Source organism: Anomalospiza imberbis, chromosome 18 (assembly GCF_031753505.1).
Source record: "Anomalospiza imberbis isolate Cuckoo-Finch-1a 21T00152 chromosome 18, ASM3175350v1, whole genome shotgun sequence".
Taxonomy (NCBI): domain Eukaryota; kingdom Metazoa; phylum Chordata; class Aves; order Passeriformes; family Viduidae; genus Anomalospiza; species Anomalospiza imberbis.
This window is the reverse complement of record NC_089698.1, coordinates 102,047-124,043: the sequence shown is the minus strand read 5'-3', so window position 1 is coordinate 124,043 and position 21,997 is coordinate 102,047. Positions and strand designations below refer to the sequence as shown.

Sequence of the window (21,997 nt, the reverse complement as noted above, 5' to 3'; positions counted from 1 at the left end):
GGTGTTTTTTTATTCCAATGCAAATTCATAATGCACTATGACAAACGTGCTTAAATATATTGAAAATCTGTATGCAGTCTGCTTATGTTTCTCTTCTTTCCCTCAGGTACAAAATAATCTGAAAAGAACTGTGGCGCAGTTGTCCTGTTATTTCAGAAACCTCTCTGAATCCCTCTTTTGATGACGGGCTAATGACATGTGAACAAACAGCCAAGAACATCATGTGCTGCAATATACAGAAAGATGCTGCCCCAGCCCTCAAGTTTCATTTTGTCCCTTTTCTCAAGAACACACACGATTCCCCTTTTCCATTTCTTTATGTTGTTTTCAAGCTACCAAATTAACAACAAATTTACTTTTATAGCATTATCCCCTTCCATTCAAAATAATTCAGTGGGAACATATTTAACACCTGGTGCTTTATTGTTCCTGGGTGTTCTGGTCACCTCTTTGTTCTTCTAGAAATCACTCAGCTGTCTGGAAAATGCCTTACTGGATAAAATACTCCATACATCTTCCTGGAATTATATTATTTTAACTAAGTCTTCCATTTTTGTTCTTTATCTGACTTACACACTATTCATGTCCTTGTCTCAAATGCTGATATCCCAGGAAAATGGTCTGAAGTTATAATGCTGCCACTTCTACTGCACAGAGCCCTTTTTGTGCTGTACTATCTTCCTGCTGAATCATTTGCATTACCAGAAGACTTAGGGAAGTCACAAAATCATCACCATACATTGCTTTCTTATACTCCCCATAAGAAACTTTTTGTTTTGTTCATTTTATGTTTTTGTCCTATTTTTTTTTTTTGATTCCATGTGTTTTCCAGCTGATATCAAATTGTTCCACAACGATCAAGTGCTTTTTCACCTGTATACTTGGTATCCTCTGGTAAATTCACGTGGTAGGATGTATTTCTAAATGCTGATACAAACTTATCCACCTCTCTTCTGGTGCTCCTGCATTTTTTCCTACGCTATTTTACATATTTTAGCCCTTTCTGTACAATGATGTCAAGTTTTTCACACATTCCACCAGCTCTGCCAGCATTTATGGGCACTCAGAAACTAAGGATATGAAATAATTCCCACTGTGAATCATAAAACATCATGTGCTTCTTTACAGAATTTTATTATAAAATATACAAAACGACGCATTTCTTCATATTTCTTGAAGAGTAATAAAAGTAATAACCGCGAAGTACACGACTTTGAAAATTTCAGCCCAGGTCACACAGTTTTAGAAAAAGACATCTCTGGTTTATAAACTTTATTCAAAACTTTTTACTCAGTGTCCCAAGTCCTCCCTTTCCTCTTTCAAAGAAAGACTGGACGTGGCACTCGGTGCCCTGGTCGGCTTGGTAAGGTGGTGTTCGGTCATAGATTGGACTCGATGGTATCAGAGCTCTTTTCCCAACCGCAGGGATTCTGTGATTCCCACCCCGCCTCCCAGGCGTTCCCCTCGAGCTTCACGGGCGCAGCCTGAGCTTGATCCCCGCTTTGTGCCGCACCTCCGCGCACTGCCCGGAGGCCCCTCAGCCTCCCCTGGGGCTCCAAAGCAGCGCGGCGGACACCGCGACACGCGGGCCCACGTTCCGGTTTTGTCCCGGAGCTCCCGGGCTCCGGCCGGGCCGCGCCCGCCACTGCCCTCGCGCCGCGCCCATGGCTCCACCGCCCCGCCAGGCCTCGGCCATTGCCACCGAACGCGTAGCGTCCTCGCCGGTGCCGCGGAGTCACGTTATCCTCGGATCTGCCATTCGGGCTGCCGGAACTTGACGCGAATCTGCGGTCGCCAAAAGCCAGCCCGTCCCTGCCCCTGCGCCGCTAGCGGAACCGGAAGCCTCGCCATTTTGTTTCGGGTGATGGCGGCTGTGGTGCTCTGCGGCCGGGGGCTTTAGCGCGGGCCTGGCCGTGCGGGGACTCGCTGCTCGGACAGTCGGTGTTCCTGCGAGTTGCCTCCGCCTCGCTGCGCTCCCCGGTGATGTACGGAGGGGTCGGAGGGTCTCGACGGACTGCAGAAGAAGCAGGCCCGCCGCCCCTAATGTTGTTGTCAGGCGGGGGAACGGTGCCCGGGCCCCCCGGAGGAGGTGGAAGTGGAGGCGGGAGTAGCCGTGTGGAGCTGCTGGTGTTCGGCTATGCCTGCAAGCTGTTTCGGGATGATGAGAAGGCTCAGTACCAGGAGCAGGGGCGACACCTTATTCCTTGGATGGGAGACCCCAAGATCATGATCGATAGGTCGGTGTAATACAACCCCCAGACTGTGCTGCGAGATCTCCTGTGATAGCCTCTTTCTGTTCCCCTCCTTGTTCTGTGGGCAGTGAGGGCGGGGGTTGAGCAGACGGCTTGCTCTGGCAGGCGCGTCGGGATCTTCCGTGACGAGGCTGGAGGCAGCTCCTCCCGGCACAGCGCTCCGAGGGTGCTCTGGCAGCGCTGCAGGGCCCCCCCGTCTGCGGGAACTTGGGGTTTCCCGTTCTGGCAGCGCTGTGAGATTCCTCTCCTCCTGGCAAGCCAGCGTGTGATGGATCTTTCTGCTCCACTTGTCAAGGCAGGGTCGGCAGGATGGAGAGTGGGAATGATCTGTTCCTTTTCAGTGCAAACCACAAACATCCTCTTTTTCATTTGGAATCCAAGGGAGCCTGATTGTGGGAGTATTTGTTAGGCACATTGTATGTTCTGTAGGTGAGAACAGGGCAGCGTGGGGAATGCAAAGCTGTATATCCACCTTATAGGAAGTGGGGATTTCCTGTTTCTCCTACATAATGTGGCTGCAGGTTGTTGATGGGACACCCCAACAGCAGTTCTTGGTCTCTTTTCTTTTCCTGGTGCCATGATTTACTGTACTAGACAGAATGGATTTGATTTTGGGTGCTTGCTCTTGAAATTTTATGTTAGGGCTGGCTTCTTTTGGTTGTTCTGCCACAGGTCCAGGTTCGTGGCCACAGAGAGTAATAGAATCTGCTCTGATGTTCCTTCTGGTCTCTTTGAATTGTTTCAGCACTGCAGGGTGGGATTTAGAAATAAATTCATTCAGAAAGGGTTACCTGAATATATTGTTGGACAAAGTGAAGATGAGAGATCAGGTTGGTTATATTTGAATGGAACACTGAAAGAATAATTTAAGAGTTGTGGCTGACCCTGAAATCCTTCAGTGGGAAGGATGGAAGGATTTTGGTTTGAAAAGGGTCACATAACACACTATAGATATTTGTTCCCTCAGTTTCATCACGGCTTTGGTGCTAGACAGGATTTTCTTATTTTGACTTAAAAGCTGTATTTGTCTTGGAAAAATGTCAGTAAGGGAAGGTCTTTTGATTGCCTTCCATAGGACTGGAAAAAAAAGAAATACCCTTGCACTGTTTTGGTGCTTACACCATTAATGATCACTGAAATAAATTTGTGAAATTGGAGTAGACACGAAGACAGGACAAAACAGCCATAAATATTTGTAGCTAGCTGTGTCTCATTTCTCACTTACACTGCAATGGAAATGTTGTGTTGCCCACTTCTAATTAAAATAATTTCTGTGATTGATCTCATTCATAGGTAGAGGCTGTTTTTGGGGTGCTCTGCAGCAGAGCCCCATTTACAGGTGATACAGAAATTGTAGGGAGCAAACACTAAGTATGTGCATGCATGTACGCGCATACTGAAATACCAAATAATGTACATTTGTGAGTTAAGGCAGCTTGCAATTGCTAATCTTATAAACTCCTTTGGAAGCTTAGATTCCTTTTATCTCCAGCAGCAGGAAGTCTTCATTTTCATCATTTTGAGAAAAGCACATTGCTGTGAAAAGACTTGGGTTCAAGTTTGCTTGTGGACAGAGCTTGATTAACCAGACCTATGTTTAATTTGCTTTTTGCTATAAGAATATTTACTTTCTTTGTTTTTGGTCTAGCAAGTTGGCACAAGTCAAGAGTTGTGTGTGGGAAGACACGTCAGCGGAGTCGAGCTTACTGTCACTTTACTTTCCAATCAGTTTCTCTTACTGATGCATAAACATTATACCAATGCAGTGCTTTTCCTGCAAATAAAGTGATTTCTTAGTAGAAAGGAACTGTACATCTTTGATCTTTGCCAATTTTTGCGGTGAACCTCCTTAATTTGCATGTTTATGTTACTGTTCCTATGTATGTGTGTCTCTCTATCACATAACCCAGAACTTATTTCCTCAGCCAAATGGCTAGGGGCCGAGCCTAGCCATGATTTTACCTCCAATGGACGCAAGTTTCTATGGTGAAGATTTCTCCTGAGAGTTCGGGACTAGCAGAAAGAAGCGAGGAAATTTCGACCGTTTGGTTCTTACGGATAGGTATTTATGTACTCGGGTTTGTGTGAATGTAAGCTATTTGACTTTCCAGAAAAACGTATTTTGCAAGTGGCATTGATTGGTTGGTTGACGCACGTACGGTAAGAGCTGTTAAGGAAATGGATCCCACTTAAACTATTAAAGGATACCTTTGCCTTTAATTGTAATAATTTATTAGTTTCTTTGAGAGGAATTTAGACTATTAAACAAATTTTCGATAGTTGGTGACAAATGATTAGCAAGATTAATTGTAACTTCTAAAAGGGAGTATGCATTAACATATAAGTTGTTTTTTTTTTTCATTTTTATTGGGTAAGTATTTAAGTAGTCACATAAACCCAAGCCCTAAGTTCTTTTCATTGACCAGCTGTTTCATCCTGCAGGTATGATGGGCGTGGTCACCTGCATGACCTTTCTGAGTATGATGCTGAGTATTCCACCTGGAACAGAGATTATCAGTTGTCTGAAGAGGAGGCTAGAATAGAAGCCCTCTGTGATGAAGAGAGGTATTTAGCCTTGCATACGGACTTGCTTGAGGAGGAGGCAAGGCAAGGTATTGCTCAAGGAATAACGTGGTTATTTAAAAGAAGCAGTTTTAAATAAATTGTTGTGAAACTAAATTTACTCCTAATTTTATACTCTCTTTTTCTGATGTTATCTTGACAGTACCCAGTGGATTCGAAAAGCAGGAGTCTTTGCGTATGTGAGAGGACCTCAGGATAGTTTAACTGTAGATCCACACAGAAATTGCCCAGATTCTGAGGGCAGACTGGAATTTCAGACCCCCCAAAATAAACACATTCTGCTTCATTTTTAGTGTTTTAAAGGAAATTCTGTGCTTTTATATGCATAATTGCATTAGCATGTCTTAATCCACAGCCTGTGTCTCTTTGAGAAGAAATAAATGGTCCGCATGTGTACATGCTGTGCTTTTCTGATCAGTTTTTAATGAAAGCTAAAATGATCAGGAGAAAACTTCTTATTTAAAAACTAAAGTAAGAAATATTACTTCTTCTTTTTAATAAATTAGCTTCTGAATATGTTGTAATGTTGGTAATTGCATTTTTGTTCAAGAGGAGGAATATAAAAGACTCAGTGAAGCTTTGGCAGAGGATGGTACCTATAATGCAGTGGGATTCCGTTATGGAAGTGATTATTATGACCCTTCAGAACCCACTGAAGAGGAGGAGCATCAGCCTGCAAGACAAAGGGGTAAGGCGTTAAAATAACAAGGGTTAATTGTGAGGGAGGACATAGCATTTCTGTCTTGCAGTTGAGGGTTTAAAATATATGTGCTATTAAAATGCAGTTAAAAATTCTGAAAGCATTTCATCAAAGTCTTTATGGGACTCTGTTACTGAGTTTTTCAGACTTTGTTCTTGATTCTTAAAAATGTTTTCCTGCTGTAGCACAGTCAATACTGCAGCAGTCAGGGAATTTAATTCTGCTGTCATGCAGATTCTTAATCAGAAAAAAAAATATTCCTTACATTGGCTGTCTGCTAACGCTATGTTTTTCAGTCAAGATGAAAAATATCATTTTAAGCAGAAAATAGTAATTAATAAGAACGTGTATTTTTAAGTTTAGATTTTGTCATCTTAATTGCTATAAATGAGTCTGTCTTCAGCTTAGTGTGCCCTGCTCCATTACCTCAAAAATAGAGAATTCAATAGTCATGTTCTCATCTGTAATTCCAGTAACTTCATATTTTTATCATACATTCTTAAGGAAAGTTTCAAATGTTGAACTATGTCTTAGTAAAGTGAGAATCGTTTAATTAACAATTGGGTTAATTAACTGCATGTTGATGGTTTACTGTGGTATGAAAGGTGCTTTTCTTCCCCCATGTTGTTGTGTTGCAATGCAAAATAATTTTAGGTGCTAAAGCTTATTTAGTGTTTTTTACTATGTCTGAGAGACTGTGTACTTTTGTAGTGAAGCAGAATTGATTGTCTTTTCTGGGGTTTAATTCATTTGTTTAAGACCCTATAACCAAATACTGTTAGCTGAAGCTGCTGCCAAAAGAAACAGTCTATTCTTCTTGTCTGCTGCTGTTTCCTTCTTTCTTTGCTGCTGAAATTTCTCTGTACCTTTGTGGACTTAAACTATTTTGAGTTCATTACAAAAAAACAAAACAAAAATGAACCCACCAGAAAGTAACAAAACAAGTGAATTCCCTTTGTTGCATGGTTTGTCCTCAGTAATCACTTTGACATCTCATTCGTTACAAGGTTGTTCTGCTGTTTCCACAGCTCCCATGGTCAGGTGTTCCTGCACTTGTTCTAATCTGTCAGGGGAAAAGGGGAATACAATTTCTCTTAAGGCTAGTAGAATAGATAATATAAGTTACTTTAAAAAGTAAACTTTTTACTTCAATTATTATAAAAGTCTGTAAAGCAAAGTATTTTCAGAGGAACATTTCTGCTATAGCAAATAATGGAATGTTATACAGATTATTCTTTTTAACCATATTAAAATGTTTTCTGTATAAATGCTGTTCATATAGCTGCATTTGATAAATTCCTTGTTTGCACATCCTTTTAGAAAATACTTTATTTCTATTTTTTTTAAACATTTGTGTACTTTGGTTTTTTTCCTAAATACTTTGTTCTGGCATTTCTTGCAGAAACAGCTCAGACAGAAAATACAGAGGAAAACGAGGAACCTTTTGTTGCCCCTCCGGGACTGAATGTACCTTCTGATGTGGAACTGGTATGTGTACATGTAATGCAACCTACACTTCTGCCAGCTTTTGAGCCGTTGATGGTGTTCTGTTTGGTGGTTGGTTTAGGTTTTTTTTCAATTAACTTCTAGTGTGGTACATTTTAAATTGTTCTAATATAGTAACTTAATTTCAAATGTTCTGCCTTGAACTCTTGAGTTCTATGAACACCCTTGAATCTTCTTTTTCACGCTGAAATGATTGCTGTGCTTATGCTAAGTGCATTTGGTATCACTTGTGATATTATTTTAGCTAATGCAGAGAAGAGGCAGTTGTTCTTGGAATGGATACTTGCTGAGACGTAAGGTTCAACATTCCAAACATAAAGGACCATTAAACCAAAAGTTTGCTTCTGTTCAAGAATTCTTTTCAAGAATCTTTTTAATTGGGTCCCAGTCTGAAGGGGATAGGAACTGATCAAGTGTTAATGCTGTATATAAAACTAGCATATTCCAGGAGAAAAGCAGTAGTTTATTTCCAGCAAAGTCTGAAATACCTTGAAAGTATTAGTACATAGAAGCTCCTTCCTTCATGTGATACTGCTAGAATTTGCTAAGTGTTCTGTAGACTTAATTGGACTTGTGTATTGTTCTTGAAGGGAGCTAAACAGACACCTTTTTGAGTACAGGTCTAACTATAAGGGTTTTCAGTGTATTTCAAGTTTTATAAAAGATGCTGGAAAATCAGGTAATATTCTTGTATAACTGTGGTCATGAAAGTGTTAATTTAGATGTGGGCTCAACTTTGTATTCTCACCTTGATAACCTTGGCCAGTAAAGATTCAGAACACACCATTGGAATAAGTAATAGTGAGCACAGAGTATTTGTGTAACTGTTTTTCTTCTTCATTAGCTTTTATTTGAAGAACGTTGAGTTTTCAGAAAAAGCTTCTTATTTTGCATTTTGATACTGTTTCTAAAACCTACCCGCTGGTGAAAGAGTGTTGGTTTAGATAGCTGCTTGGCTTGAGTTTTTTTCTGAAATTTAGGATATATTTCCTATGTACATTGCATAGTGCAGTGTGGAGCTTACTGAAATAATTTCTCAGTCAGCTGTTGGACTCCAGTATATTCACATAATCAGAAAGCAAAGATAGGTGTATTTGGTTTTGATTTAAAAAAAATAAACGCAACAAACATCACAATGTCTAGACAGCAGCTCTGAAAACAATGTATACTTAACCTTGGATTGGGAATTGTGAGAATTTTTTTTGTAAGCCTTGATTTGTTGTTGCTGTTCTATTCAAGTCATTCAGCTTTACCGTGGAAGATACTTACTCTGTTTAAGAAATTTGAGAATTGGCTTGCTAGACTGGGAGATTTTGCTCCCAGTCTGCAAGGTGCAGTTCAATAAAGACAGATATTTTATATCTCCTGTAATACAGATCAATCCAAAGTGGAAATATTTGATGAAGACAAGTCAGGCAGCAAAAAAAACCCATCCAGAACTATGGAATGTTCAGTGTATGGCAGCTCCAATTGCAGCAGTAATGTCATTCTGGAACTTAGAATAGAGGAACTGTGAGAAGCAGGCCAAAGGTCTTCCACTGCTTAAAACTGATTATGGGCAAAGATGATTGTTCTTTACTAGAGCACTTTAAGAAATCTGTGGATGCTCTTGAAGTGGGCTGTTAGAGGAAATTTTCGCCTAATAGCTTCTGAGGAGAGATAGAAACAAAAAAACTTGATACATGATGTGAAACTGAAAATGCACAGAATGTTATCAGTTGTTAAGAACCTTATTGCCTGTCATTAAAATAATCTTTGCTGGGGTTTTAGAAGGACAAATAAAACTTGAAACAACTAGTTATTTTCCATATTGAACATGTCCTGGTAAAGGATCCAATTGGCAGAAAACGGCTTCTAAAATTGCGTGTTTGATAGTATTCCGAGTTTTTTCCCTATGTGGAGCACCATTGTCTCGAGTGCTTCCAGTCTTCTGAGAACGTTTTTTGAGGTTTGCAACATAGCTGTCTATCTGTGCAGTAAAAATGCAGAGCTAAACCAAATCATTAATGTGGCACTTCAGTCTTCATAGACACACAGATTGTTTTTTTACAGTTTACTGAGTACAAGCCAAAACAGCAGAGTATGAATTTAAAAGCACTGAATAATGTTCATTCATTCTTTAACTGTACTCTTGTTCTCTTCACATCTTGGGTTTGATATCGCACTGCTCCCTAGGGATTTCTGGAGTGAAAAAGCATGGTTGCTGCTGAATGTTATTTATTTTATCTTTTGCTTTATTGCTGAAGAGTTCAGTGACTCTTCAAGGGAATGGACATGGGAATTGTAGTTTGTACAATTGGTCTTGAGAGGCAATGTGTTCTTCCCAAGCAAATGCAAAGTAAGAAACTTCTGGTTAGGGAGCAATATTTGCACATTCAGAGATAACAGAATTAAGGACAGCTTTTGGGAAGGTAACCATACATGATGAGTCTTCAGAGCACATTGAAAGATTGTAACACCAAGGTCATCCAGGATCTGTTGCCCTCCTCATTTGGTGTTCAATGCAGAAACAGCTGTGCTGGTAGAAGAAGAGGATCTTGCAAAAGGAATGGAATGAGCAGCTGAGGAAGTCTGGAACTGTTTTGGTTATTTTTTAGGGCTGATGTACTTTCGCTAGTTTTAAGTGATTATGAAACTTAAGTTGCTAAAGAAAGCCAAGAAGGACCACTACAGACTACTGTTCTTTCTGATTCCCTTTGGAGTTCTAACACACTGTACAAGCTGCTTATGAAAATGCAATTATGTGTTATTTTACTCCCACAGCCACCAACAGCAAAAATGCATGCGATCATTGAGCGAACTGCAAACTTTGTGTGCAAGCAGGGAGCCCAGTTTGAGATCATGCTGAAAGCCAAGCAAGCATGCAACTCCCAGTTTGACTTTCTGCGGTTTGATCACTACCTCAATCCCTACTACAAGTTCATCCAGAAGGCCATGAAAGAAGGACGCTATGCGGCTCCTTCGGAAAGTAAAGCTGATGAGAAAAAACGTGAGTTGTTCCTTGACAAATGCTGGCTTCAGGATGGGAATCAGTGAAACAGATGCTGGTCGTTCTGTTAAAATAGCCACGTTTTTCTGGAATTCCACTGCAGCTGAGATTGATGTGATGATTCAAAATTTTGCTTAAATTGGAGCTTTAAAAGAAAAAATATTGTTTGTGGAAACTTTCAGCTACAGGAGCTGCTATGATGTATTAGTTTTAGAAACAGTCATATACCTCAAGTCCAACAGAAGGTTGGTGTGTCTGTTCAGTGTTTTGTTGATGTTGAGCAATATCTTGGCTCCATGCTTTTGTGACTAAGCTGATTTATATGAATGATGCTTCCCTAAGAATTCATGCTTGTCCTGTATCATCATTGTCCCCAAAGCAAAATCATAGCAAACCCAAATCAAATTCAGACATTGCTTTTATTTAGACTCGAGAGTCAAATCTGAGGAAGATGATGATGATGATGATGACGACGATGGAAATTATCTTCATCCAAGTCTTTTTGCATCTAAAAAATGCAGTAGGCTTGAAGAGCTCATGAAGGTACTTTACATTATTAAAATTACTTTTTTATCTTGTTAAACACCTATTTGTGGACACACAAATTCTAGTATGCAGGTGCTCAGGTCTTTTAATGACAAAGGTCTGGGGTTCTTTTCAGACTGTAATTTAAGTCTGTTTTGGTGGACTTTTGAGTTACCTTTTCTCTAGTACACAAATTGTTATTTTTCCATTTCCAAGGAATTATATTTCTGTTTCTGGTGCCCTCTGGTATTGAGGGCACCACTCAAGGATTTATCCTATAGAACCTGTATTGAAGCAAAGAGATTAAGGCATTTAATGCCTTCTGTATATAAGCTGAGAGAGAAATCTTTTTCTTCTTAGGTTTTAGTAGATGAAATGTTGACATGAAATAAGAGTTCCAGCAAATATTTCACCAGAATTTACTACTCATTAAATGTAAATTTTGCTAGATGCGCGAGTTGTTTTTCTTTTCTGAGACTGGGCAGGGATAGAATAATGGGAGTGACAGACAGTTGTACGTATTTGAGGCTTTCAGAGGAATGGCTGTGGTGCTGTCAGATATTTAGACAAGGCAGGTTCTTTGCCTTATTGCAGACATGGAAGTCATTGGCTAATGGTAATAGCCACTTTTTTTCTGTTATTAATTTCTGTTTACATGAAAGTGGTTTTTGTCTTGTTTTTCACTTATTTTCAAATACATTGATTCTGATGTGAGATCTACAAAAACAGTAACTGCAGTGTTTGCACATAATTATTGATGTCTATTAACATAGATAAATTTGCTTTCCCCAATATGCTGATGATACTGTTCTTAAAATATGTACTTCCGATTTTAATCTTTTTTTTCTATCTTCAAAATATTTTCAGCCTTTGAAGGTAGTAGACCCTGATCATCCCCTTGCAGCCCTGGTGCGCAAAGCACAATCAGATAATAATTCATCTACGCCACAGTCAACAGACGGGGCAGCTGTGCAGACATCACAGGCAGAATATTCCTCTGATTGTAAGTGCTTTGTGAGGAGGCAGCTGGTGGTGTGTTTTGATGAATTGTATGTGGATGCTGGTGGGGAGAGAATATGTTGGCTTCGTGCTTCATCCTGTGTATTTATTCTTTTGCAATCTCCTGAATCTTTGAAGGTTCATTCTGAGTATCTGTTGAATTGCAGCTTAGGAAAACCAGGAATGGGGTGTAGGGGGTGGGCAGACAGGAGGCCAAGTAAGTCTCCAGTCTGTGAGAACGGTTAGCACAATACCCTTGTTATTATATTATTTTGTTCCTGCAGATTTTGTAAATTCTGATACTTAAAAAGATAAAGTCAAGCTTAAATGAGTTTATATGCCTCTTAATTCTTTTCAGCTTTCAGAATTCTGAAAGTCCTTGATTCCTTAAATATAGAAATGCAACTTGTCCTTTCATTTATGGGACTGACAATGTAACACTACTGAGATATAAGAAAATTTGTAGTGAAGCTTTTGCTACAGTAGAGTTTCATGTTATTATACATTCGTAAGTAATGAGTAGTGTGGTGCTGATTGAGTTCTTGGTTTTTCAGTAATGTTGCTGCTGATCAGTCATCACCATAATAATCTGAGTTGATTTTTATGCATTATAGATTCAGAACCCCCAAAGGATTATAGGTGTTGTCAGTGTAATATGTGGGGAGAAATATGCATGGAAGTAATTTATATTTAAAACTGTACCATTAGGGAATCTTAATAAAATCGAAGTAAGGTTTCTGTGAAGAAATTGAAAATCACTGGTTATTTCAAGAAAGACTAAAATCAGAATAAGTATCTTCATAGAACAGGGCTAGTCAGTTTTTTGGTTACTTTCATGTCAGGTTTGAACCTGAATGTATGTTATAGAAACTGAGAGATTATAATGTAGTACCAAAACAAGGTCAGTTTGCAACTCCACTTTATTCTGTTTGCAACTCCACTTTATTCTGTTCTCATTACAGACAATTTATTATTTGAAGAAAGTAAATACCACCACATGGGAATGTTTATGAAACTTCTAAGAGAAAAATTCATTGAAATTTAATGCATTGATTAAACCTTGCTTCCAGAAATGCAAATTCTTACTGTAATAATTTTGAAATATTTTACATTAATATTTTCTGTCTATACATTGTTTTTCTGCAGAAAACACTTGCATTTATATTGTGGATACTTCTTGTAAATCTATTAAGCTAATTAGAACATTTTAAAATAACTGTCCTTAAAGGAAGATAGAAATACATAATAAGCCTTTGCACTCTCAAGAAATATTTAGAATCCGAGAAGCCTTTAGTGTGAAAAAAATGTTCAAATTGTGTTGCTGTTGATTTGTAAAACTTGTCTACTTTTTGAGGTTTAATTGGGTGTGTGTCTATATATAGTAATATAGGAGTTTAATATGTATATAGTGATTCTAGTGGTTTAGTTTGTTAATGCTAATTTTGAATATATGCACATTTCTTTCTTAATGAAAACACAGTTTTAACATCATTTGCCAGACATTAATTAGATTAGAAAGTGTGATTTCGTACTAACTCCTTTTTAAATTTCCTGCTCTAGTTCACTTCTTTATTCACATCTATGACCTTCAGTACATTTGCATTCTGTCCCTTAATCTACATATTTCTTACTCATCCTAAATCTGTTAATATAAGCCTTTCCTTTTGGGTTTTTTTTTTGGTTTTTTTTTTTTTTGGTGTTTTTTTTTTTTTTTTGGGTTGGTTTATTTTGCACAAGAAATGAGGTGCCAGATATCCTAGTGTGTTGCGTGAATCTGGATTCTCAATGTGTTTGTATTGATATAATAATGTATTGCATTGGGTGGTTTTCTTCTAATTAGAAATTTATTCTTAAACGTGTCTTTGTAGCAACTGTGGCAGCCATGTATTACAGCTACTACATGCTCCCTGATGGAACCTATTGCCTGGCGCCTCCACCTCCAGGAATTGATGTGGCTGCCTACTACAACGCCCTGCCCGCAGGGGTGACTGTGTCCAGCACTACAGGGGTAGCCACGGTTCCTCCCCCTCCTGGTACCACACCCCCGCCTCCCCCAGACACAGCTGACAGCACCAGTGGGTTGACTTCCACCACAACATCTACAAGGTACCTCAGACAGATTGCCTTGTTGATTGGGGGAGTCTTGTTCCTGCTCTTCAATACAGACTGTTTAGTAAGGGTTCTATTATTGAATCAAGCTATTTTATTTGCATGATGAACACAGAAAACAAACCTCTCTGTATTGTTTGTTTGTTTGTTTTTGGGGTTGTTGGATTTTTGTTACTGTTTTTTGTTGGTTTGGGGTTTTGTTTGTATTGTGTGTTTGTTTTGGGGGGTTTCTTTGGGTTTGTTTGTTTGTTTTTTTTTTTTTTTGTTAAAGCAAGAGTCTGAAAGATTTTTTGTTCTATTTTTAAGAACCATTTACTCTTGATGTTTTCAGCACAATTGCTCCGGTGGTTGCCATTATACCTCCACCTCCAGATATCCAACCTGTCATTGACAAGCTAGCTGAGTATGTTGCTAGGAATGGGGTAAAATTTGAAACTAGTGTTCGTGCCAAGAATGATCTCAGGTAAGAGAAAATGTTATTTAAACTGCTATTTCAAAAGTCAAGGTTTTAATTTTTTAAGATATTAAATTACGGGATATGCAGGTTTTGAGAAGAGAAGTGCTATCGTTTGTTTAATTGAAATTTAGGGACCTATTTAATGGCAACGGGAAAATACTATGGCTCAAATTATCAAAACAACCAACCTGTCAAAAATGTCTTCAGTAAGCATGCTCTGAATTTGTATCCTCTGAAGTTTAGGCTTAAGTAAGAGTGCTTCCAAACATCAAATAACATTCCATTTGCTAGAGAAGACTAGATGATAAGGGATTGTTAGTATTAGCTATGTTCATGTGTATCTTCACATGCTCAGTTTTCTTTTAACAGGTTTGAATTCCTGCAACCATGGCACCAGTATAATGCATATTATGAATTTAAAAAACAGTTCTTCCTTCAAAAAGAGAGCAGTGACAACTGCCAGGTACATGTATTTTTATATATGCTTCTATTAAAAATGCAGTAAATGTGAGAAAAGGACTTACCAGTTGTGTTACCATGAGACATTTTAAAAGTGGAACACTGAATTAGGAAGAAATTGATCAGCAAAGGGTGTGAATGCCTTTTTATTTTTTAGTTTTGTACAGCATTAAAGTAAGGGTCTGTGAGATGGTGTGATATTTAATTCTTGCTTTTTACTATCTGCCACTCCACTGTGGCTGTAGTATAAAATGACAACCTGAAAATCTTCTGGCTTTCTATATGAGGGAAAATACGCTTTGTGTAGGTTTATAGCTTTGTAGGATTGTGATTAGTGTTCTGCTGTCAGAAAGGTTAGCTATGGCTTTTAACACCCATACCTTCCCATATGCCTTGTCCTTTGTGCAGCGGTAGCACAGAGGCTGGAGGAGCTTTCTGACGTGCCTTTTTCTGAGGCAGGTTTTGTTAGAGTCCAGTCATGACTGCAACAACACTGGAGCTTCAGAATCTCACAGCAGTTTCCTACTTGCTTTGCTTCTTCTAGTCCGTGTTATTAGAAGGTGGTAGCCAGACTTGGCATCCATGTTTTTAACTATTCTCATGTTAGCTAATTAGATTGTTCTCTTAGTGAAAAGAAAATTGCGAATAATATCAGAACTACATTATCTGATGTTAACTTTTCATGGGAAAGAGCTATTTTTTTTTTAGGCCCTATGTCATTTGTCATCTCAAGGCTTAGATTGGGGAGCCTTAAACTGAAGAAGGTAGGCCTGTGGGTAAAGTCCTCGGAATTGCTTTGTGGAAAATGAAGAAATTCAATAATGGTTGTTGTTTGGAACACTTGTGTCTGATGTTTTGTTTTAATAGTGAAAAAATGTTTTGGAAGCACTATTTATAAACTGTGGTAAATACAATCTTATTCAGCTGATAATTTACAATCAAAATTGTCGTGTGCCACAATGCTGACTGTTGTTCTAGAAAGTGTTATTTGCAAACCAGTGGGTTGAATTCATAATACTTACATAATTAATAAGGCGTTGTTAACGTGTAGTTGGGGCGAAATTGTACACTAACCAAAGCATAATAGTAAAGGATTCATTTTAATTGTTCAAAGGAGTACAGCTTAAAAAGGAGCTGAAACCAGTTTAAGTCCCTTGAGGTCAAGCGTAGCAATGCATATTTTTATACTGCATGGCTTTGTAGATAATGCCATTCTCTTCAGTTTCTTAAAATAATGATTTTGATATTATCTTTATGCTCTAGTAATATATGTGTAGGCAACTAATGCAACTGATGCTTTTCCTTTTGGCCATTAAAATTAATAAGAAACTATACTACTGACTTCAGTAAATACAGGGTGAAGTGCTTGATTTCATTGTGCTTTTCCCCTTCGAGGACTTTCAGAAATCAATTCTATTGGTCAGGGAATGGCTGCAGGGGAAATCTGTTAAATGCCTCAATTTTTTTTTTTTTTTTTTTTTTTTTTTTTTTTTTTTTTTTTTTTGTATGCTTAACAACAGCCAGAGCAACCAGACTCTTAGTTGACTATGTTAAATTACATAATGTTACCACACGACTCACCATGTAAATACTTTGAATGTTCTATAATATCCTTCTTGGGTTTTTTTGCCATGAGTTCAGAGATCATGCTGAGTGATTCAGTCATGTAATGGTAGAACCAGTAGTTCTTTACTTCCTTGAAAATCTCAGCACATCTGTTGCAACAAAAAACATTGCTAGGCCCAGTGTTCTTCAGCAGAATGTTGGAACAAATCAAACATTATTCCTGTGAAACCTGATTCTGTGAAAAATTTACATGCAGTTGTACAAGAGGAAAAAGTGTCATAAGCTTTCACCCTCTCCCTTGGAGTTGACTTTATGGATTTGGTTTGGGACCCTGGAAATCAAGACCCAAATAAATATACAAAAGAAGTACATGCTTTTAGGGTCTAATTTTAAAAATAGAATTTTAAAGGAGTTTTTGGCAAAAGTGTATCAGCTGAAGAACATTTTCTTTGCTGTAAAATAACATATTCTTACTGTAGGTCTGTAGGTTTTACAACCTGTGGGTTTACATGAGGCAGAATTGTGGTCATGAGTGCTGAGTGATATAAAATCAGCTGTTGTGTGATTAGCTGATAATGTGATTTTTCAAATGGCTGACAAAATTGCATCTCCACAGACATTGTATTAATGATTTCATAAGTATCCTGTTAGTAATTCTTATAATTTCTTTTGAAAAGGGAGTATCTTCTTCTGAAGATGTTCCAGCAGACACTGCCAATGATACACCGAGTGACACTCAATTTGCAGATGAACATGCACCTGAAGATGCATCTGAGCCAAGTGCTAAGGGAGTTTCAGGAACTAAAAAGGATGTTCCTCCTCCTAAAGCTGTCAGTGATGGTAAACTGGTGAAAGGTATGGTAACATGATTTATTGGGCAAGAAAATATTTGACAACATATACATAAAGAAAGAAAAGAAGGCACTGGAAAATAGGGAAAATAATTTCATGATGTGAAAAATACATTTTCACTCAACGCATCAAAAAATGTCTGCAATAAGTAATTTGATTGCTTTCATATTTCTTTCTTATCAGACTATCAGGTATTTACAGTCTGACACAATAAATTGTTTTACTTCAGTTTTGTGCAAAGTTGAAGGCTTTCATCAGTGATGCCAGTAAAATCTTTTTTTTTTCTTTTGTAATTTTCAGCTTGACAGTTACAAGTTTTGTACAAGAGCAAAATTATTCATTCTGAAGAAAAGCAGTGGCCTTATTTGAAAGGATGCATGTGGAGGAAGTACTCTAGGCTTGTTGCTCATTCTTCCCATGTTGGACATTAGTTATGCTGGAAGAAAAGGCCCCTTTCATTTCTAAATGAAATGTTTTTACTCTTGCAGTCATGGCAGCAGAGGGACAGAATGGGAAGATCTCTCTGGAAGCCACTCAAAGCCAGCTAACACCCTATTAGTATCCTGAGTTGGAGAAATTATTGTTTATGTCTGGGAGCTGATTTATTCTCCTGTCAGGAGAAGATATGTTAAAAATTCTTATTTTCAGTAACACCTAAAAATGTGCATCTTTTAACTAGAAATGAATGCCACTGAGTAAAAAAAAAAAAAAAAAAAAAAAAACCCAAAAAAAAAACCAACCAAACAAACAAAAAAAACACAACAGAAACAGCACTCTTTAACTGGGTTTCCATGGCTGGAAACTTCCTTCCTGCCACCTTAGTGGCTTACTTAATTACTGATAATACCTACTCCCCGTGGTTCTTGGAATTCTCTCTTCCCACTTCTCACTGTGATCCCATCTCCTCCACAACCGGCAAACTCTGGGCTCTTTGCTATGGCTGTTTGACTGTCCAGACTCTGCAGTTTCTTCTTGGAGCAGCCTGAGTAGCTTCCCTGGGGAAGGAACAATCTTCCCTGTCTTCAAAGATGCCTTATTAAGAGGTGCAATGTACACCAAGAAATACGTATTGTTTCTGTTGTTCTGCTATTAGTAAGTGGCAAACTGGAGCCCATACTTTAATAGTAGTAATCTGCTCAAATTTACATAATGGAATATAACCAGTGAGTCATTTTGTGGAAATCTGATTCCTATAAACTTATTTTCATCTCCTTTAATATGGTACAAATCCCACTTTATTATAACCTAAATGCAGTACTTGCCTCCAAGACAGACATAACATCCATACTAGATTTCTCTTCTGCCTCTGAGGAAATAAAATCCCATTTTAGGATTTGTTCTATCCCATGAAAAAGTTAGAAGTCACTGTTGCTTCTTCTCTTGGAATTCTGGAGTTTTTTGTTTCTGAGCATATTTCCTTACCCCAGGATTACCAGAATCAAAGCTTATCTTTTATAAACCGTGGTATGTAATTTAATTACTGTGTTTAAATTTCCCTAATTGCAGTCTCATAGGACATATATGCGAAAGGCATCTTGAGGAACACAAGTATTGCAGCAGACCATATGGTACTAGGTAGTGAGAAATTCTATTCTTCCATTTTTTTTTGTTAGAAGTGTCATTTTGAATAAATGGGTTGGAGATTAATGCTGTAGTTTTTTATCCATCTTTACACAGCAAATGAAGTTTCCAATGTTTATTTGAAAACACAGAGGAAAAAAAGGATTATGTTGTCCTTTTCACCAAAATAATTAGCATAATAGGACGATGAGTTTTTTTGTGGCGTAATCTGCAGGAGTAATGGGTAAAGTCAGGAAACTGAATCTGCCTTCTACTGTAGTCTGATGATGTGTGAAATCTTATCCATTCATTCTCAGCATCCTTTGCTCCGATAAGCTTTGCAATCAAGGCCAAAGAAAACGACCTTCTTCCGTTGGAGAAAAACCGTGTTAAATTAGATGATGACAGTGATGAGGAGGAAGAGGAGGGAAAGGAAGGCCAAGAAAGTGCTAACAGTGCATCAAACCATACTCCAGCAATTCCTGCTCCTTGTACTGCTCCTGAAGAGAAAAAGCCTCAACTTACACAGGAGGAGTTGGAAGCTAAACAAGGTATTCCATGCAGCACTGAAAACAAAATGGATTGAGTCCTTCACACAAACTGTGAAACTGCCATGTGTGACATTTCAGGTGTTTTGAATATTTTCTGTGTCATGTTAATAAGAATCAGAATTCTGTTCCCGCAATTTCCTCCTTACGATTAAGAATGAAATCTTCATTGTTTGCTCAGACAAAATCAAACTTAGAGCACACAGGGGTGGTTGAATGCTTTGTCCTAATGCCTGATCTTTCTGAATTTTATTTTGGTTTTTCATTACAGCCTTCTAGTAAAGCACTGACTGTTTAGTTTCCAGATTACATTAACAAAGCCCAGCAAAGACATACTTGTTTATAATTTTCTTCAGTGAACAGTGAATTACTACAAGCTATTTTTCATTTATATAGTGCTCTCATATAGACTCATATCGCTTTGTTAGTGTTTTGTTGCTCTTATAATGCAATGCCATTAAATCTTTGTATGGGCTTTTCCTGTTACTGTGTTAATGTGCATTAGGGCAGAAGGGCATGCTGTGTGAATTTGAATGAAATGATGTTTTAAAATCCAGTTCCACCCATTCCTCCCCAAGGCTGTTTCACAGCAGAGTGTGCTTACTAAAGTGGATGTTCTGTCAGTATTCACCAGCTTAAAAACTCAGTATTTCTCACAACTATGAGTATGCCACAGATACTTAGTTTTTCATTTTCAAACTGGTTGGTTTTTTGCTTCTAAGTAGCAGTTGCTTTGTACACTGTAGTAGCACAAAGTATGCTGTGGCATTGCATATCTAAAGCAAATATGAAGTATTTTGTATGATAATAAAAATGAAGTGTAAAACACACTTAGAAAAAGCTGTGTGTTGAAAAACCTGTGAACAAAACAATCCAGTTGCTATGTACATATACAAAACACAAAAATGAAAGTGTAAGATGAAAAACATTACACAAAACAGCTGTTAGGTGCATAGTTAAATCAATTGGCTTATTCTCTTCATGTAATCACACACAACAAAATCTGCTGGTCATAGCAATGATGAAACAGTTTCTGAAAATTTCTGGAGCAGCTCTTTCTAGAAACATACTAATATATATTTAAGTAGAGCTGGAAACTGTGAAGATTACATCAGTGGAAAGAGCAAACTGGAGAGTTTGGATATAACCCACTTTAACACTTAAAAGAAAAAGCTTCAGAATTTATGGAGCTACTTTCTTTAGGTAGCTTTTATAAATAGAAAAGGACAAGTATCCTGAATAATCAGGATTGGATTTTCTTGTAATTTTAATTTAGAAGTTTTTACTTCGCCTGCATTGCTTTACATTAAGCAAATTATGTATCGATTAATTAAGATGCTTGGAATTTCTTAATTTCAAGCTGATGTTCTTATCATGTCATTGAATGGCTATATTGGAAAGGCTTGCAAGTGGCTGGAGGGAGTGTTTGTTGATTTGTGATGGGGATGGGTGTTTGTTTTAAGGAAGCCTGAGTTGCCCAAGCATGACTCACTCTAAACTTAATGCTTAATTGTCTTTCTTAGCAAAGCAGAAGCTAGAGGATAGATTAGCAGCTGCAGCAAGGGAGAAGCTTGCACAGGCCTCCAAAGAATCAAAGGAGAAGCAGCTACAAGCAGAACGCAAAAGGAAAGCTGCCTTGTTCTTGCAGACCCTGAAAAACCCTCTGGCAGAGGCAGAAACTGAGAAGATTGAGGAGAATTCCTTCAATAGTGAGGTAAGCAAGAAATAAATTTCTCTTTCCCATAAAGTTGGTAGAAAACTTATCTCTAGAATGTGACTCCAACAGTGTGTTATGAACTTGACTGAAGAAATAGAAGCTTTTCAAAATGGTAAGAAATTTGAATTTTAAACACTGTTAAGCTTTTCCGTTATCTTACATATGTCTCGCATCTGTCGTTAAAGAACTGGTGGAGAAGTAGGCTGCACAATTCCTAGGTCAGTTAGACAGGTACAGAAAGGAAAAGGAGATTCCATGTTTGAACTATGTACTAGTGATCCAACTGTTGGAATGCTCACCTTGCAAGAGTATTGGGATGGCTTACTTAAGTTATGATACTTTCTTATTTGATGTGTATATTGATGGTTTTGCTGTGCATTACAAATACAAATATTGTTGGAAAGTAGAATCTCGGGTTCCTGGCTTTGGAATTACATTGCTTTCGAAAAGCCAGTAAAATCGCTCTTGGTTGCACTAGTCAAGCAAAATGTAATCTCTGTATACTGATGGAAGATTTAAGATATTGATTGTGACAGATTGGCTTCAAGAAATAATAACTTGGCTTTCCATTGTTTCCTTTCCCTCAGAAAGAATTCAAGTACCTAGCAAGTAGTTCATTGCCCAGTTCTCGATTTTTCCAAGTAAATAATGGATTACCCCTCAAAACACTTTCAAGAAAACAGTTGAAAGAGACATACCTGCAGCTTAGGTGATCCATACCAGCAGAGAGTAGCAGATAGGTGAATTAAGTGTGGTCACATCCCAAAAGGAGATCCTGTTTGGATTTTTCATTTCTACTACTAACAAATTTTCCCTGACACAAAGTGTTCAGTACTTCTCTTTTCACTTACGTATTGAAGAGTGAATGCAAAGAGACAGTGACAATGCAAAACTCCCCACATTTGCAGTTCTGCTCTTTCTCCCAAGGGTATTTGTCAAGGACACAGATATTTCTAAGCTAAGGTTCCTTTGATATTTTTCTTTAAGAGAATGCCTGAAATAACCAGTGACAGATGACTCTTTTTTAGAAGAGCAGATGAATGTTCTCGCTTACATCTGAACTTCCTAAAGTTCTAAGCTGAACTTGCTAGTGAACTTCTCAACAAAAAACTATACCCTTTCCCACTTCTCAGTAAACTGATTTTCTAGAATCTTCTTTTTCGTCTTCCACAGAA

The 21,997-nt window shown here is 38.0% G+C and overlaps 1 protein-coding gene across 3 annotated transcripts in view; it reads left to right on the top strand.

Annotated features, from left to right (window-relative positions):
• Positions 1 to 1,804: 1,804 nt before the first annotated feature.
• The window catches only part of SFSWAP (splicing factor SWAP), a 38,172-nt gene continuing 17,979 nt past the window's right edge, over positions 1,805 to 21,997 (top strand). The window contains exons 1-13 of one of the 3 annotated variants that reach the window (XR_011004895.1): positions 1,805 to 2,237; positions 4,695 to 4,864; positions 5,386 to 5,523; positions 6,938 to 7,023; positions 9,805 to 10,030; positions 10,458 to 10,573; positions 11,423 to 11,558; positions 13,423 to 13,660; positions 13,995 to 14,126; positions 14,490 to 14,583; positions 16,823 to 17,000; positions 18,875 to 19,108; positions 20,629 to 20,819. Coding sequence is in view for 2 of the 3 variants with exons in the window: in XM_068208319.1 (XP_068064420.1) it covers positions 1,984 to 2,237; positions 4,695 to 4,864; positions 5,386 to 5,523; positions 6,938 to 7,023; positions 9,805 to 10,030; positions 10,458 to 10,573; positions 11,423 to 11,558; positions 13,423 to 13,660; positions 13,995 to 14,126; positions 14,490 to 14,583; positions 16,823 to 17,000; positions 18,875 to 19,108; positions 20,629 to 20,819 (2,193 nt within the window). In the remaining variant the exon portion in view is untranslated. The remainder of the gene's footprint in view (positions 2,238 to 4,694; positions 4,865 to 5,385; positions 5,524 to 6,937; positions 7,024 to 9,804; positions 10,031 to 10,457; positions 10,574 to 11,422; positions 11,559 to 13,422; positions 13,661 to 13,994; positions 14,127 to 14,489; positions 14,584 to 16,822; positions 17,001 to 18,874; positions 19,109 to 20,628; positions 20,820 to 21,997) is intronic. The other 2 variants (XM_068208319.1, XM_068208318.1) reach the window with 2 other exon arrangements.